This window comes from Chelonoidis abingdonii, chromosome 9 (assembly GCF_003597395.2).
Source record: "Chelonoidis abingdonii isolate Lonesome George chromosome 9, CheloAbing_2.0, whole genome shotgun sequence".
NCBI classification, from domain to species: Eukaryota; Metazoa; Chordata; order Testudines; family Testudinidae; genus Chelonoidis; species Chelonoidis abingdonii.
In genome coordinates this window covers 58,577,279-58,591,278 of record NC_133777.1, presented here as the reverse complement: position 1 = coordinate 58,591,278, position 14,000 = coordinate 58,577,279, and the positions used below count along the sequence as shown (strand labels likewise).

Below are 14,000 nucleotides of genomic sequence, written 5' to 3'. Positions count from 1 at the left end.
TTTTTCTTGGATTTTATATTTACTACTATTTTATATATCTCCTCACAAGCTGCTCTCCCATGGATGAACGCTTGCAGTTGCTATTAACATTAGTGAGGAAACACAATAAGTACTGAGGATTGAATTTGTTAGTCAAGGATAAAAATGAAAAAAACACTTAGGTGCTTTTATTTCTGTGGCGTTTTTTTCATATTGCATCGACACCTGTAGAGAATAAAGGTCTCCTGGGAGCTAACACTTAAATAAAATTGCACCAGAAGGACTTTCATTTTCCCCCTGAACTTTTGCTTTTATTTCTGAGACCAGGCAGGAAACCAGGCACATTAAAATTAGAAATGAATGGTAGTTCTGTAGTTAGCCCGTGTGTATGTCTAATGTATATAATTGTTCCTCTGTGGATGGAATATATGGTATATAGCTCAATAATCAAAACAGAGGGAAGCAATGAGCTCTGGATTCCAATGGGCAGGAGAACTGATGAAAGCACCAGCAGGGGACTGTTAGCTTCACCCATTGTGAGAGACAGCTGCAGAAGTTTCAGAAGAACTCTCCTTTGTGGCAAAGCCAAGAGTCCATTACAATGGCAGGTAACAAAGAGTTTTTTCCATATTGCTACTGAGCTGTGCAGGCATTGCATCAACCCTGAATGGATTTGTGAGGCCTTCAGATTCTGCAAGCACTACACCAGCCCCCAAAAAATCCCAAATGCCCCGGGACAGATGGCAACCCCACTTGAGGGACAGCAATAGCTATGTAGGCACCTGGTGGCTGGTATTAGGGTGTTACCTCTAGCTGTTGGGCAATCACAGGGGTAGGACTGTGCTAATGAGAGAGAGTGAGGAGATGGACACTTCTGATTGGCAGAAGAGAGAATAGGAATTCAGAGACTTGATGGCAACAGAGAAACCACCTGGATCCAAATGTCTGAGAGAGGTTTTCCTTCCATAGCTGTAAATGCCAAGTAAAGTACTATCTGCTTTAAACCGTCCAGAAAATTAACCTTATAATAGCCAGAAGATTATTCGGTGCCTAGCAGGAGATCCAAGCAGCCTATTTCAACTGAAGAATTAAACTTCAACATAACAATTCATACCCAGTTCCCTGGAATCACACAACGAGAACAAATCTCAACACGTGCTCCAGGAAAATAAGCAGGAAACACTGGATGATATAAAGGTCATAGTGCTTTGGAAGCCTTTCCATAGAGTGACTGTTTCTGCTACAGGCAGCACATTTTCTAAGCCAGCTGTGCTTTGCATTGCTGGGTTTGAAAGCTTTGGCTCCAAACGCAGGCAAATCTCCCTATTCAGCCCTGGGGATGCCTTTGTGTATGCATTTCCCAGGGAGCTCATGCAATTTCCAAGCAATGGAAGGGGTCTGAGGCAGGTCCCATTTCTAGAAGGAGACAGCCCCACTGGAAGGAATGATTGGGAAGACAACACTTCAAGGAAAGCCTCTAGGATTCCCCCTTTGCTTCCCTCTCATAGGTTTTCCTGTGGGAGGAAGCAAGCAGCCCAATTCACATTTCCAAATACAGGTAGGACACCAGACACTTTGGATGCAATTCTGATTAGACATTTGGACAGTGTGTTTGACTTAATGAGTAGTTCTGAGAGATGAGTTATAGGGACTGGAATATTTTCCTTCACTTTGCAAGAGAAACAAATCTGAGCTCTTTTCATTTTTACAACAATAAACCAAGCCAATGAAAAAAGCTTATTGTATGATTGATTGAGCCAATACTCCAGTTTTCATTAAAACAATTTTTACATTAAAAACCAGCTGTAAAAATATTAACTGGCAACATAGAGCTAACCATGTCATCCAAAGGATGCCACAGTGTGTGAAAGGCTGGCCTGGAAACCAGCAGATGGGGCTGCTTTTCATCCTATAAGACTTATTCTTCTCTAGCATGGGGAACACATTGGATGGACTTTTTTAGTGACTTGCAACATAGATTGTAACTAGATTGCACATAGACTGGTCCTGATTAGGGATTAAATTGTCAGACAATGGCAAGAATTCAAACTCTATTGTTTGACCAGGGCGTAATTGTGTGTTGCAGCTCCAGGAGTTACAGCCCAAGGATTGTATGCAGCAGTCCTTTGCTGTGCCAGTACTGCAGAAACTACCCTCCACCCCCTGCATACCATTAGAACGTTCATGAACAGCATTGCAGGACGTGTACAGGGGAAAGGTGCAGAGCAGTATTCTTTCCTATGAGATTAGGTTATAAAATGTGATCTGGAAAGGTATACTGCTCAGTAAGTCATTGTGAGGTAGTTATGTTGTACTGGGGGTAGGTGTTGTAAAATTTGCTCTCCGGCTGATTGCTTGCTTAGAATATAGTACTTTTTATAAAGACTGAAACTAACCAAGTCTTCTCAGGTTGCCTCACTGCACTGGGAATCCCTTCTCTCCCTGGGGCCTCTGCTTTCTATAGACCACTGCATCTTTCCTCTGGTTCTAAGGCCATCCGAACCCTTCTTCACGTTAAAAAGATATAAAAATCAAATTACTGGTTACTCAACTGAAGCTATCTTCATCTTCTGCAGTTTCCTCAGGTGACACTTGAGATCGCTCCCCACCAATTGGGGAAAATACTGGACTCCAAACTATTCTAAATCTTACAGAAATACTAGCCCAAGCTAGTTTTATCCAGCAATCTTACTATCCCATTTTACACGCTTGTTTGTGTTGGAGCAACACTGTTCTGTTGGGTCCACCCAAAATATCTAGAAATCACACAGGCCATCATTTGGACTTTTGGTTTATTTCCATACCTTAAAACAACATTACCAGACCTTTGTACCTATGAATGTGCACCCGTCCTCCCTTTATAACTACCAGATGATTATTGCAGTGCTGTTTACGCTCATTCTGGCTCTGTTTCAGCTTGCCAAAATCATTACCATCCCACCCCCAAAGAATTAAATCATGCAGTCATGCCATACTCTTGCAAAGACCTCCACTCGCTTCCTACTTCTGGAAAACTGTTTACACAAACCTCCAGAGCTCACTCTGGTGAAGCCTCTGCAATAATTACTGGACTTCTTAATCCCTTCAAAGTCTGAGCACACTTTACCCTCACCAACAGTACACTGCTTCTTCCAGGCACTCTCCCCTCCCCCTTCATGTGAAATTCCATATCAGCCTGCCTTTCACAAGAGACCAACAATAAGAGATATATGGCTGCTCCCTACATATTCTGGATGCAATTACCATCGTATCTGCTTGTGGTTTTCCTACCCATGAGTCCACACAGTTTTCAGAGCAAACTAGAAAAACATTTCATAAGTTGGAGATGGTGGTGGTTTTTTTTTAAAAAGTCTGCCCCCCCCCCCGCCCCAACTGGGAAGGCAAGGGAATATTTCTGTGTTAGAAAAGTCAAATAATAAAAATAAAGCTTTGACATCAAATCTAAACATCCATGGACTCTTGGGCAATACATATAAAGCAAATGGTCTATATCATTCCATGCACCGGCCTTAGGAATTCACTCCCTGGTGTGGCGAGACTGAATTCTTCATTCAGCTACCTCAAGACTAAACCTACAATACGACTTTTCAATGCATGTAAAGCAGCATAAAATGGTTGTAGTCTGAGGGCTGCCTTGTATCTGTTTACAAGTCAGCTTCACTAAAATGAAAATGTCATTTACACAGTTACTCCAGGAGTATTACTATGAGGCTCACTCTAGCTTTTCTATTAAACGGACACCTTTAATATTGATATAATATGGTAGCAACTAGAGACCGCAGTCATGGATGATCAGGGCTCTGTTGTGCTAGGCAATAGACAAGACACATCACAAAGATGGATGGACACTATGCTATATCGCACGTGCATTTCATACATCTTAACTATTAACCAAATTTCAAAGATAAGTGTTTATTATTTAACTCACATTATCCCATTTGACGCAGCCTGTCCAGGACGAATACTACAGAGGAACAGATTTAACCAAGAATAAATTGACATGCAGTGGTGAGGATCCTTACACAAATTAACACAGGAAAACGTAAGGTGTTAGTGAACAAAGAATGCTGATGTTATTACTATACATTCTGGAGTCTACTTGAGTTGACATGATGTCAAATTAAGGAGCAGTGTCTATCATTTGTTTCTTGTGTCTATCATTTGGTCATAAAACATCATGCAAATCAAAAGAAAGTTCTAATGCTGTAGGAGAGAACTCAAAGAGTTTTTTGGGGCGGACAGGGCGGGTAAGAACCTATTATGCAGAAAAGGTGCACAGAAGGAAAAATGTGTTGAACGTTAGTGGAGCAGGAAGCTAGAATGGATGATCTCATCTAATCTACAGGGACATATGACTACATATTCCATTTGCTTGTAGGTCCAGAAATCCCCTGCTTGGCACTGCAGAACAACAATCTCCAGTGCCGTGGAATTCAATTGAACTTCTCTTGGCATAGAAAGTCCATTGGTTCTATGTATGTTTACAGTTTTTGATGCATCATGTAATAAAATTACCTCTCTCATATATGGTGAGGATTAATTATTTTGTAAACTGCCTGGACAAAGAAAAGAGTTATACAAAGTACTGTGCTAAGTATTACATAGGGCAAATAGAACTGCATTGAACCGACAAAGAGGGGTGGCTAGCCATCACCTAAAGACCATCTTAAACTGGAGGGACTAAAGCAGGTCACCTGGACATCCTCTGAAAAACTTCCCTATCCTGGGTGCCATGGCTGCTTATCTATAAGGCTGAAGTGTCCCAGATGGGTGACTGAGCTGCTCCACCACGACATGGGTCAAATGAGGGGTGACTCTAAGGATATGTCTACACAGCAACTAGACTCTTGCGGCTGGCCCATGGCAGCCAACTCAGGCTCTTGGGGCTCTGGCTGCAGGGTTGCTGTGTAGACTTCTGGTCTCAGACTGCATCCTGAGCTCTGGGACCCTCCCACCTTGCCTACCCTCTGAAGGCCACCTTGTAGTGGTGGGAGGAAGTGAGTTGCCCACCCATGCCCTGATGAGAGGTCCTGGAGAATAGGAGGGGTCAAGATAGAGGCTGGGCAAGAGTTCAACCCATGCCTGTTTTTCCCGAGCCATCGCTAGTACAAATTATACGTTTAGCAAAATGATTCCTTGTCGGGCTGAGACCTTGGATAACAAATTACAGCCCAGAGCATAATTGTTATGATTGAGTTTTAAATGTCTATAAATAGAGAGTAGCAATGGAAAGGCTGAAGTGACTTTAAATATAGCAGTATGACTACACCAGGGCAGCTGCAATGGGCTGGGGTAGGAAGATTGCTACTAAAGCAGACCTTCCAGTTTTCTTAGTTTGATAAATTCATACCCCTTTTAAGCAAAATACCTGGTGTGGCAGCATCTTTGTTTTTACTTTAACCTCTTGTTCTATCTTCAGGGGATGCTTGGGACCCAGCTGCTGGGGTCAGTGAGGGCTCAGACTCTGCAATGAGTCAGTCAGAACAGCTGTGCAGCACCTGGCTAATTGCTGCCAACTGGCCACTTGCTGTGGTGGGCTGGGCTAAGTGACCCACCTCACTTAAGAGGAAGACAAGAATCTGTTGTAAGGGGTTGGGGGAAAGAGACTCTGTTGGGGGAGGAGAGTCTGGGAAGAAGGGGTGGGATGTTGGTGGGATGAAAGGGAATGAATTTTGATAACAATGGTGCCTATTTAAGTGTAATTCACCCTGTCTACTCTTCCTGTACTAATATAAATTTAAACTAACATAGCACCCATCCGCCAAGGTACCTCAGAGTCAGTTAGTGACCTACAGCTACATAAAATGTTTGAAAAGCTGCTTTCAATGAGAAAGTATCTTTTAATACAATTTGAGCTCAGGCTAACGGATGTGACTCATTGTTCCCTTACCAAAGTGATAGTCATTGAAGCAACAGACAGCTCCATTCCAAAATAGCAGCTGTCCTGCACCCTATTTGTCCTCTACAAGATCCAAAGGACCCAACCTCTCCTGTTTGCCAGGTAGGAAGCTATTATGTTGGGATGTCTGGAAAATGGTGGCCTAGATGATTCCGACTGCCATCATCCTAAACATGCTGTGCTCCTTTATAATAGCCTCCAGTGGAAACCTGAGCAAGCATTTGGCTAGAGTACAGCACGGAGCATTGTAGATTTCTTGCAAGTGCTGTAATTCACAGAAGACATATGCAGGAGTGCTTGTTACAGGTACTGTCGAGATAGACTAAACAAGGTGTGGGCAAACTTTTTGGCCTGAGGGCCACATTGGGGTTCCAAAACTATATGGAGGGACGGGTAGGGAAGGCTGTGCCTTACCAAACAGCCTGGCCCCTGCCCCCTATCCACTCCCTCCCACTTTCTGCCCCCTGACTGCCCCCCTCAGAACCCCCAACCCATCTAACCCCCCTACTCCCTGCCCCCTTACCATGCCGCTCAGAGCACCAGGACTGGCAGCTGTGCCACCCAGCAGGAGCCAGCCATGCAATCTAGAGCACTGGGGCAGGCCAGTGGCTCTCACAGCCCTGCCGCCCAGAGCCCTGGTGGCATGGCGGGCTGAGGCTGCAGAGGAGCGGGAACAGTGGGGGCGGGGGCCAGGCGCTAGCCTCCTAAGCCAGGGGGTCACAGGCTGGGCAGGATGGTCCTGCAGGCTGGATGTGGCCCATGGGCTGTAGTTTGCTCACCTCTGGGCTAAACCATACTAAGTAATTGGAAAAAAAAAATCACCCGTGTGTGAAGTGCAGCCTGCAGCCAGATGCATCCTAGGACTGCCTCTCATTTTTCATATGGAGATTAGACCCAATGAAACCAAGTCTCATAATGTGATGCTCCAGCTTGATCTGCGAGAATCTCTAATACTGTCATTTCCAAGCCACACTTCTATTTAGTAAAAAGAATAGGATGCCTACAAAATACTCCATTTTGTACAATTTGTGCTCCTGGAAAGTTGTCAGCATAGCCCTACACTGAGCAAAATTTGCATCTCTGCTCTTCCTCACCTGTTCTAAGGGAACACCATGTCTCACACAGGATCAAAATCAGCATGGAGACTTTAGAATAACAGTATGTCAAAATGCACCCTGGACAATGCCATTTTAAGCAGTGAAGTAACAACACAAACTAACAGGTCAGGAGGAACCCTCCAGAAACTAGTAGGCTGTTGAGGAATACTCAAAAATTTATTTTAATAGGCTGCAGCCAACAGAGGGGAACCTGTATCAACTGTTACCGAGCTCAGTTATTAACACTTCCTGACAGCAGTCTTGTTTTTTATTTGCACAAGTCGTAACTGCTTTGGTATCTGAATGTACTCTGGGACATTTGGCTCTCAGTCAGATATCTCACTATGAGGAATTAGGGAGCTGTGTGCATGAAAATATGCAAAGTGATTATTCATGATCAGATCTGTTTTACAATAATTGAACAGGCAAGAGCCTTTGAATCTGAAAATCAGCTGGCACTAAAATTCCCACTAAAGCAAAGCTCCACTAATGTGCAAAAAAGCACAGTAGAAAGATCTCAGAGGAGAAATTGATTAGCCACTGTAATGAATGACTAAGTATATTGTGTTTAAGTATTTATTAAATTGTGATTTTAGTGCTTGGGAAAGGTGCTAAACTGTTATCCTGGAGACTGAATACTTCTGTTTATCCATATAACAGTGACTATATGGGCAGTAGTTGTGCAAGCTTTCCCCACACTACAGCAATGAGGGGAAAGCTAGGGCTGAGTGAGTAGTTCAGTCTCCATTGCCAATTTAGCCTTTAGTCACTCTGAACTTCTTCTCTGCCAACTGTGGTGGTGGTGGTACTGGTGGTGGAAATACCTGTCCATTGGGAAATGTGTTGACACCACAGGCCATCTGGCAATGAGTTTGGGCCAACAAGTTCATTGTGGTATAATCATTTGCAATTATTTAAAATAGAGATTTCTTTTGTTTTCAATTATGAATAAGCTATTACTGATTTCAGCTGATAAACCTCAGCACCACTATCAAGCAGGAGAAATTTTTCCTAGTGCATGTAGTTGTCATAGTAACAGATTATAGAAAGATATTACTTTTTTTAAGCAAGTAAGTAATTCTGAGATATTTCTCCTATTGTTGACACCAAAACATGTAACCTGGACATCACTTCCTGTTACTGCTCTTTGGTAATCGAGTCATTTCCATCTCAAGTGTGAGCAAAGGTATTTGGTACCATCTCATCCATACAACATACAGGTCATCCGTAATCTAGTAAATCCTTGAAGCAGTAATCGTCAATGTGTACATCACCAGTTTACACTTCTGAGTCAGTAACATGTTACTTTCCCAGAGTAACTGTAACAACCCTAATTGCATATTTTACTTGAGTATGATCATTATCTACTATATCTAGCTGGGTCCCTTCCTAGATGATTGTCTGATACAGTCAGTTTCAACCCAGCACTGAGAACTGCTTCATGTAGGAGATGGGGCAGGACGTCACGGAGCTGGATATAGCCTCCCCAGTTCTCTGCCTTGTGCAGCTCTAGTCCCAGTGCTGGAATTGAGGCTATTCTAATGTACACCAGCTACCAAAGGTCACTAAGGGACTGTGTGCCAGCTGACAATTGCTTGACAGCAGTGGTCCTCAACCATACTCCCTGCCCTTCCTGCTATGCCCCCTGTGAAAGGACTAGGAATGGCTGGGTGAGAGCACTCCCTGCTGGGGGAATTCTCAGCTGTCCAGATAGGGCCAGTATTCAGGCTCTTTACGTTTCACCTCCTGAGTGCCAGGGAGACAAATTGAGATGGAATTTATATGCCCCTAATTTCACCAATAAAATCAACTTCCTGCCATTGAATTATCTTGCCATTCTTCTCCCACAAAAAAAAAAAAAAAAATTAAAAATCAATCCCATATGGAGTAATCGTGCATCCAATGAAAATAAGGTAGTATTAAGGGTAGAATACTGTCTCGTGGTTGGACAGGGGACTGGGAGTAAGAATTCCTGGATTCTGACAGTTGTTGGGAGACTGAGGCAGAGTGAGCTATGCTCACTGTTTACCCATACATAAAATGAGTATGAAAATCCCTCTCATAGAGGGGAGAGGCAGCTTAATTAAAGTCTGTAAAATGCTTTGAGAGTCTTTAGTAGGTACTGTGCAAGTACATGATCTTAGCATTGGGAATACTGGAACTGGTTCACATTGACTCCACGGTGAGTGGATTATGGACCTGAGCACATGATTGTTCTGCATGCGGAAATGCTATGGAAGTCAATGGGACTCCTAAGCGCAGCTTAATGCCATGATTTGGCCATGTGTGCAAACAATATAATTTCACTAGTGATGCATAATTTAAGCCCAGGAATCTCTTTATAAAGATCAGCCCTTCTTCCTTTGAAAGAGTCTCCACACAAAAGCTTACCCAGCAGCCCCTTGGTCAGGCACCTTGAGGAAGTCCAGACTTTCTGGCTGGTGTGAAACCTTGTCTGATCCTGACGAGAGTTGCTGTGGTAAAGGTGGGCGCACCATAGTAGTTTGCAGGTTCTTCTGACCGGCTCGCTGGTTTGCTGGGGTGTGGGGATGTGGCACAAATTGAGGGCTTTTTATCACTCCATTTTGATGGTGACCTAGAAGTATGAAAAAGCATGAACGCATGCAGTACAATTGTGGGGATAACAGGCTTTCAAAAAGGTGGCCTCCTTTCTGCAGTGTTCAGCTTTGTCTGCAGTTCAACTGTCAATTGTCACTTGGACTCAACTTTCAAGGAATTTGAAAATTCAAGGCAAAATTCAGCTGAGATCCCAACTTTGCTCTGTACATAAGCCAGGGTTACTGAAATCTCATCCCAGATTCATGAGTTCATGACCCTTGTTTAAGTTTCAGCTATGTGATAAAACTCTAAATGATCACTGGGATTTGCACAGCTCTTGGTTTAGCAAAGCCATACATTTTTGATCTTGGCTGCTTAGCCCTTGTGTTTTAAAACAACGACATGGGGGTTTAGCCACCTGTGGCTTGCCATTAAAGGCAATCGACTTCCAATGACTTCAGTGGACTTTGGGTCAGGTCCTTGAACTTCCTAAAGTTAAAGGCAGTCAGATGAGGAAAACCCCACAGAGCTCTCCGAACACTGACCTTACAAGGGTTTTTATTTAAAATAATGTTGATATAAATGTTTCCCTGTTTAACAGAAGCACTAAATGAATAGAAAAGGTGTATTCAGATGCTTTCTGGCTCTCTCATAGATCAAATAGTGGCTCCTATTTTGAATTTTGCATGTGATAATATGGCTAATGATAAACTTAATTTGAGAGAGTTTACTCATGATTACAAAAGACTTTCTGAAACTGGTTACTGCATATGTGTGTAACCTCTCTCAATATTTAACCAGTCACTCACATTTCACTGATGTTGCACTGTACAGCATGAGGCATAAAGTTAAAGGCAGTGCTTTGTCTTATACATATGAGAGACAGTGTTCACCTGCACAGTGCACTGCAGCAGGTGTGCTGCCTTTAACTGTCCTTGAACCATGGTGCAGCACTTCACACGCCCTTCCAGAAACCTGGCCTCTAAAACAGACTTTAAAAAAAGCACCTACCAACCTCTGTTGCCCTGTAACTGGAGGTTCTTCGAGATGCGTGGTCCCTATTTGGATTCCAAATGTGGGTGCATATGGCGTGCATGTGCACTCATCTTTGCAATCCACATATGGACCATTACTTGAAGAATCAGGGCTTATGAGCTCAATCCTGCATTCCTTCCATGCCCCAAACTCTCACTAAATTCAATCAAAGCACGACTGGGCACAATACATGCACCACCATCCAGTGACCCTCTCCATGCCCTGCCTGCGGTTAAAAACAGTGGCCAGCTGGACTACTAGCACACTGAAGAATCACAGTGGGGAAACAGGAATTCATTCATTAGTATTTCCTCATGACACTGGGTCCTGGAAGAGCTTACAGCAGATCTAGGACACACTGGCCTTCCACTGACATTGCATGACCTTCAGTTCCTGATAGTTCCTCTGACACTATGGCAGCAGTTTAAGTCCCACCCTTTATTCAGGATCCTATATTATAAAAAATAAATGCTAGCACCAACATTTGTCAATCTAGATTATTAGACAAAATCTAGTTTTATTTTATCTTTTATGGACATCTCTAGTAAGGTTTATTTTAAAGTAAATGCATACAGAGAATTGTGAACATCTGTAGTCCCATTATGATTTAAAAATGGTCATGAATACATTGGAATCTCTCTTATGTGGCCACTCAAGAGGCTGACAAAGACAGTCTGCTTTCCCCCACTGTGGGGCAAGGGGGAAGTAGAATTGTACTTTGTGGCTGGGATTTTCATCAGAGCCTAAGGATTTAGGTCCCCAAATCACATGTTGCCTAATTTCCTTTGACAATCCCAGCCAGTCTGTTTGGAATACTCTGGGATGTTCTCTTAAGACAGTAGGTTGCCTAATAAGGGTGGTTTCTTGCACAGGTGGATTGATAAAGAACACACTGCATGAGCAGCACATAGCTTTCGTATGTTAAATGGCTATTCAAAAAAATCATTTTTAAACAAAAAATCTTGAAGTGACCCAGTACAGATCTGGAGGGATGTCAGAGGGCAGCTAGATCTCTGTAGGGGTCAGGGGCTCAGCCTGCCTCTGAGAGGCTCCACAAGGGGAATGAGACAACTTAGGGTCACCTGAGACTAATTAACTCACTGAGTAACTAGGAAGCACCTGGGCATGATAAAAGGGAAGGTATTGGTGAGGTGGAAGGGGTAGAAAACTAGGAGAACAGAGGTTCCTAGAGTATAGGAAGAGCAGTCTCCTGCAGAGAAGGCATCTGGGGGCACACTAGCAATGGAAACCCAGGGAGAATGCTCCTAGGTAGGAGAGTTTTCAGCAGGAAATCATAAGCTGTCCTGAAAAAGGGTCCTTCTGGTTCAGCCTCCATAGGAGGACCTTGACCCGAGAGGAGGGACTATTCCCCAGCTATTGCCAAGAAGAACCCTGACTCCAGAAGAAGGTTCTGGGTCATAAAGGCCTTGCTGCTGGTAAGGAGCTTGGATGTAACTGGGGTTGATGGGGTTGATTCAGCCCATCTTTGGGGATGAATAAAACTAGATCTCAGCATATTCAGTGTGCTAGTCAGTAGTGTGCAGAGTTGAACCTAGATGGATGTCAGTAGGGTCTCTTATTTTCACCTGAACCCTTACTCTAAATTAATCTTATTTGTTATAAAATTTGCAGGACAGAACAATATTTTGTTCACCTAATGCTTCCCAAGATTTCTTTGCAAAATGCTCTCTTTAAATGAGAAGTAGCCACTTAGTATTTCAGAAAAAAAAGATATTGTTAATAGTAGCCTTCATGTCTAAAGCTGAGACAGATCATTAAATTAAACATAATTCTAAAGGGATGATGTTCAAGATACAAACTTCTGTGGACTTATTAAAAACCTCCTTCAGGGAAACAGGCAGAGATGCAATGGTGGGCTGCCAGTGCTGGCTCCTGGGTGAGTTCTCCCATTACACCCACAACTGCTATTGAACTGTGGATGCTTCAGAGCATAAGGGCCACTATAAGATCTGGACTCAATGTGGCTGTCCTTTGCATTCCTGATTCTTAAACACTGACAAGAGAGTTTGCAAATATTTTTAAAAACAAACAAGCTGCTGCTAGGTTGACATTTCATGTAACTCTGAACAAATATTTACTGCCTTATTACAAACTTTCAGAATTAGTATTTTGCAAAAGAAATGTTGATCCAACCTTAACTACCGCAGTGCAAGCATCCTATTGCTGTAAACAGGCTTGGCATCTTGGAAAACCATTCCATGGAATCGTTTGTCTGAGACTCACACTGAACTTTGTCTTGCCTGAGTCAGTACTGCGTGATTTAGACTTTATTATTCAATCTGGCAAAGAGTGTCAACTTCATGTCTAAAGCTTTCTCCTAGCATTGTACTTTTCTAAAATAAGTGGCTGCTCCTTATTGAAAAAGGACATCTTGGGATGTGTTAAGTAAATTAAAATAGTGTACTTTCCTGTAAGCTCACACTCCAAATTCTTATTTAAGGGCAAAAATGAAAATAACAGACACAGCTCAGTGATCTCAATCTAGGGTTCAACTCTGCACACTACTTACTAGCACAACTATCATGCAGGGAACCAGTTTATTCAACCCCAAGGGGAGATCATCTTGTAGAGAGACCATCTCTTCTGCACCTACGTACTGGCACAGCTCATATGTATCAGCATATACAAAAGCTGTTGCATAAAAGCAAGGGAATGAGGCACAAGTCCAGTTCCATTATGTGTGACAGTGAGAGCGCAGTGACAAGGCTGAGTATTGTCTAGCCCTGTGCTGTGTGTATATACTGTGTCTTAAAGTGGAAGATGCATAGAAGCAACTGCACATTCAGTGTTTTGTAGCAAGAGGCTATATATGCTGGCATCCATGACTATTGACATGAGACACCTCCAGCTGAATACTAGTCTCAGCAAGTGCCAGTGGATTTGAAGGACTGGTTTGATATAATGCCTATCACACTGAGGAGCCTAATTAAACATGCACATTTCAGTTATGGTGATTTCAAAAATATTTTTGGAACTGAAGGAGAAACCCCCTGCAAAGCATTCTGGAGAATGATGCCCAGCTATGGCCTGAAAGAAAGAAATCGAGTCTGAAATGCTGCCTTAGCCAAAGCATAAGATAACTTACCTGGGGGAGGTGGAGCAGCCCTCATGGGGTAATTCTGACTTTGAGTCCTATGAGAATATCCTTGGCTTTGGGTAATGTTCCGTCTCGTGGGGCCTAAAATAAACACGTTAAGCTCTGTCAGATTGCCATCCTCTGTGTAGCATTCAGTAAACAAGTCTTTATGCTGAATGTCAGCTCCTCATTCTTGATCAGAGGAAGCCATTTGAAATTCAGGTTTTGGCCAAGCTGTGCTTAGCATAGCACCTGAAGGGCTGAGGGATCAAAAGTAACTTAATGCCAGCTGGGGCCAGCTGTGGTCCAGGTGAGCTTTAATCATAAAGCTGGT

General features: G+C 43.1%; 1 protein-coding gene across 3 annotated transcripts in view; it reads right to left on the bottom strand.

Annotated features, from left to right (window-relative positions):
* Positions 1-14,000, bottom strand: part of MYO1E (myosin IE) — a 147,520-nt gene that overhangs the window by 4,724 nt on the left and 128,796 nt on the right. For 2 of the 3 annotated variants that reach the window (XM_032783616.2, XM_075069581.1), the window contains exons 25-27: positions 13,676-13,768; positions 9,367-9,571; positions 3,908-3,943 (exon numbers count right to left, since the gene is read on the bottom strand). In XM_032783616.2, coding sequence (XP_032639507.1) covers positions 3,908-3,943; positions 9,367-9,571; positions 13,676-13,768 — 334 coding nt within the window. The remainder of the gene's footprint in view (positions 1-3,907; positions 3,944-9,366; positions 9,572-13,675; positions 13,769-14,000) is intronic. The other variant, XM_032783618.2, reaches the window with a different exon arrangement.